The following is a 2,639-nucleotide window of genomic DNA, read 5'->3' on the forward strand; positions in this document are numbered from 1 at the left end:
ATTATGGGATGGATCCCTACAGAGATAGACCTTTTAGTTTAACATGTCATTAACAAAAGAACGTTTAGTTGATAGTTTGATGTATTGTGCATCCCTAATACATTTCAGTGATATGTTGATGTTCAAACAGTATCTTAAATTTCCATTTGTAAAATCACAAAAAAACCATCCAACAGGTGTGTTCACTGCCCCGGTGAGAGGAGCGTACCACTTTGTGTGGTGGGTCACTTATGACGATGGTGGCCGGCCTGCAAGTGCTGTGTTGGTCAAGAACTCAGAGAATGTTTTCATGGCGTGGGAGAAGCAGGGGAGTGCTTCAAATGGCGTCACGCTGCTGCTGGAGGTGGGAGACGTTGTGTTTCTGCATCTGTGGCCTGACACTGTGGCGCGTGACAACAACAATCACCACACCACCTTTAGTGGACACCTGCTGTTCCCCATGTGAGACAGAAACAGCAGCTCTGTGACAGGTTGTTGTTGTCTCTAACAAGTCTTCATAGCATTTCATAGACTGGATCTGATTTCATCTGCATCCAAATAATAATAATGACTAATAATTGTAGACAGGAGCCTATGTTCCTTCAAATATAAAGTGGTTAATTTTTCTGATTCTCTCTTGTTTCTGTCATTTTAATCAAATAATAAAAACAACATAAACATATATCATTGCAACCATCTGTGAACGTTTCTTTCTTCTAGTTTCTAACGTATTGAAATCAAACTCAACGTCAGAGAGTTAAGCTGTTACACGACGTCCACATGAGATTCTCTGGATGTTGTCTGATTCAGTCTCTTTCTAACATGAAGCACACAACAGGAGGTTTCTAAACTTAAATGAGTAGTTTTGGTGTCTACCCCTAACCAAACGGTGCCTGTTTCCCAGTAAACATCACGTCTCTAGATTAGCTGACCCCGCACTTCAAACCGCAGATCGGTTTCCACATGTCAAAGAGTTGGTTTCACAGGGATTGGGAGCAAGTGACCTTTAACATTTAAATATGTAACATTTCAATTGTAGTTATACTGGTCCCCGTTAGAGGGCGCCGCCTAAAAAAAAACAAGAAGTTTGTTGCCAAGCAACCACAACCTCGTCAGGGCTTGACTGGCAAACCTCATTCGCCATTGGCCCAAAAACAGAAACCTGGACCACGAGAATCGTGTCTTCCAGGCAAGATGGAAACAGATCATCTTCAGGAAATAATTGTACCATTAATGAAAGATGATTTTTGTCATTGCTTCTGTGTTAAGTTCATGATAATAATAATACCCCCCCCCCCCCCACACACACACACACAAGAGACAGACACAGCAGGCACTGCTCTACCAGACACCCAACATGGGGAAGTGAAGGTAGAAGAATCCAGAAGTTTCCCTTTAAAATGGATTCATATGAATGTTTTCTGCTGTAGAGGAAATAAGTTCAACATTAGAATAATCTGCTTCCTGTCTTTGTTCTTCATGCTGACGTATGATTGGTTAGTACACACACACCTGTCTGCTGTAGTCTTCTATATAAGCACACACACACCTGTCTGCTGTAGTCTTCTATATAAAGCTCCACGGGTATCAGACGGCCCAGACCAACAGGAAACTGTTGTTCTGTCTCTAAAATGTTGATATGAGTTTCCCAAAAATCCCAAGCAGAAGACTGATGTGGACAAGCAGAAGACTGTTGTAGACAAGCAGAAGACTGATGTAGACAAGCAGAAGACTGATGTAGACAAGCCAACCAAAAGACTGGTGTTGAAGCAACTGTTTCTCTCTCTCTCAATACAATTCAATAAAGCTTTATTAGCATGACCACAGTAACATACTGTATTGCTAAAGCACATAAACAGGGAGACATTGATCACATTTACATCAACAAACATATCAGCATCAACATGACAACATTACAGGTTTTGAGTGTGTTTATTGTCCTCTGAGGGAAATTTGTCTTGGGCATCAGTGCTACATAATGCTGCTGTAAACATCAATAACACATAGACTTTACACTCACACACAACATACAATCCACCCTACATTACATTACATTGCACAAGTATCAATGACCCTTCCCTGTCAATCATTGATTACAATGTCAATAAAACCTGAATAATAAAAAACATATAATTCTGTGTAATTGCACTAGAGCAAATGTCCGGTGCTTGTGTCTGAATTTGGAGAAATATTTAGTTCGGACCGGCTGTAGTTGGGTGCATTATCTCTCTTGCTCTCTCTCTCTCTCTCTCTCTCACTCATTCTGGTAGGAAGTGCAGCTCTGTCTCGACTGTGTCTCTCTTGCACAGAAGCGCTCCTCTTTGGGGAGCCATTGTTGTCTGTAGCGGCTTGTCTCAATGGCCAGGTTGTCTAACTGAGTCTGTCCTTGGTCTCTCTCTCTCTCTCTCTCTCTCTCTCTCTCTCTCTTTCTGTCTCAATGGCAAAGTTGTCTCACTGAGTCTGTACTTGGTCTCTCTCTCTCTGTCTCTCTCTCTCTGTCTCAAATGGCCAAGTTGTCTTGCTGAGTCTGTCCTTTGTCTCTCTCTCTCTCTGTCTCTCTCTCTCTCTCTCTCTGTCTCAATGGACAGGTTGTCTCACTAAGTCTGTACCTGGTCAACGGTTGTACTCACTCTGGTTTCTCTTCATAATGCACAAGTCTT

At 42.0% G+C, this 2,639-nt stretch overlaps 1 protein-coding gene and 1 non-coding gene across 2 annotated transcripts in view; both read left to right on the forward strand.

Moving 5' to 3' along the window:
* Positions 1-669, forward strand: part of LOC116686232 (complement C1q-like protein 4) — a gene marked incomplete at its 5' end in the record, with an annotated part of 1,278 nt that extends 609 nt beyond the window's left edge. The window contains one exon of the mRNA XM_032511205.1: positions 177-669. Within this exon, the coding sequence (XP_032367096.1) occupies positions 177-445 (269 nt within the window). The remainder of the gene's footprint in view (positions 1-176) is intronic.
* A 1,936-nt stretch (positions 670-2,605) lies between these two features.
* The window catches only part of LOC116686239 (U5 spliceosomal RNA), a 116-nt gene continuing 82 nt past the window's right edge, over positions 2,606-2,639 (forward strand). The window contains exon 1 of the small nuclear RNA XR_004331200.1: positions 2,606-2,639. This exon is cut by the window's right edge and continues 82 nt beyond it. This is a non-coding gene — a small nuclear RNA (U5 spliceosomal RNA).

The sequence above is a fragment of the Etheostoma spectabile genome, unplaced genomic scaffold, assembly GCF_008692095.1.
Source record: "Etheostoma spectabile isolate EspeVRDwgs_2016 unplaced genomic scaffold, UIUC_Espe_1.0 scaffold337, whole genome shotgun sequence".
NCBI classification, from domain to species: domain Eukaryota; kingdom Metazoa; phylum Chordata; class Actinopteri; order Perciformes; family Percidae; genus Etheostoma; species Etheostoma spectabile.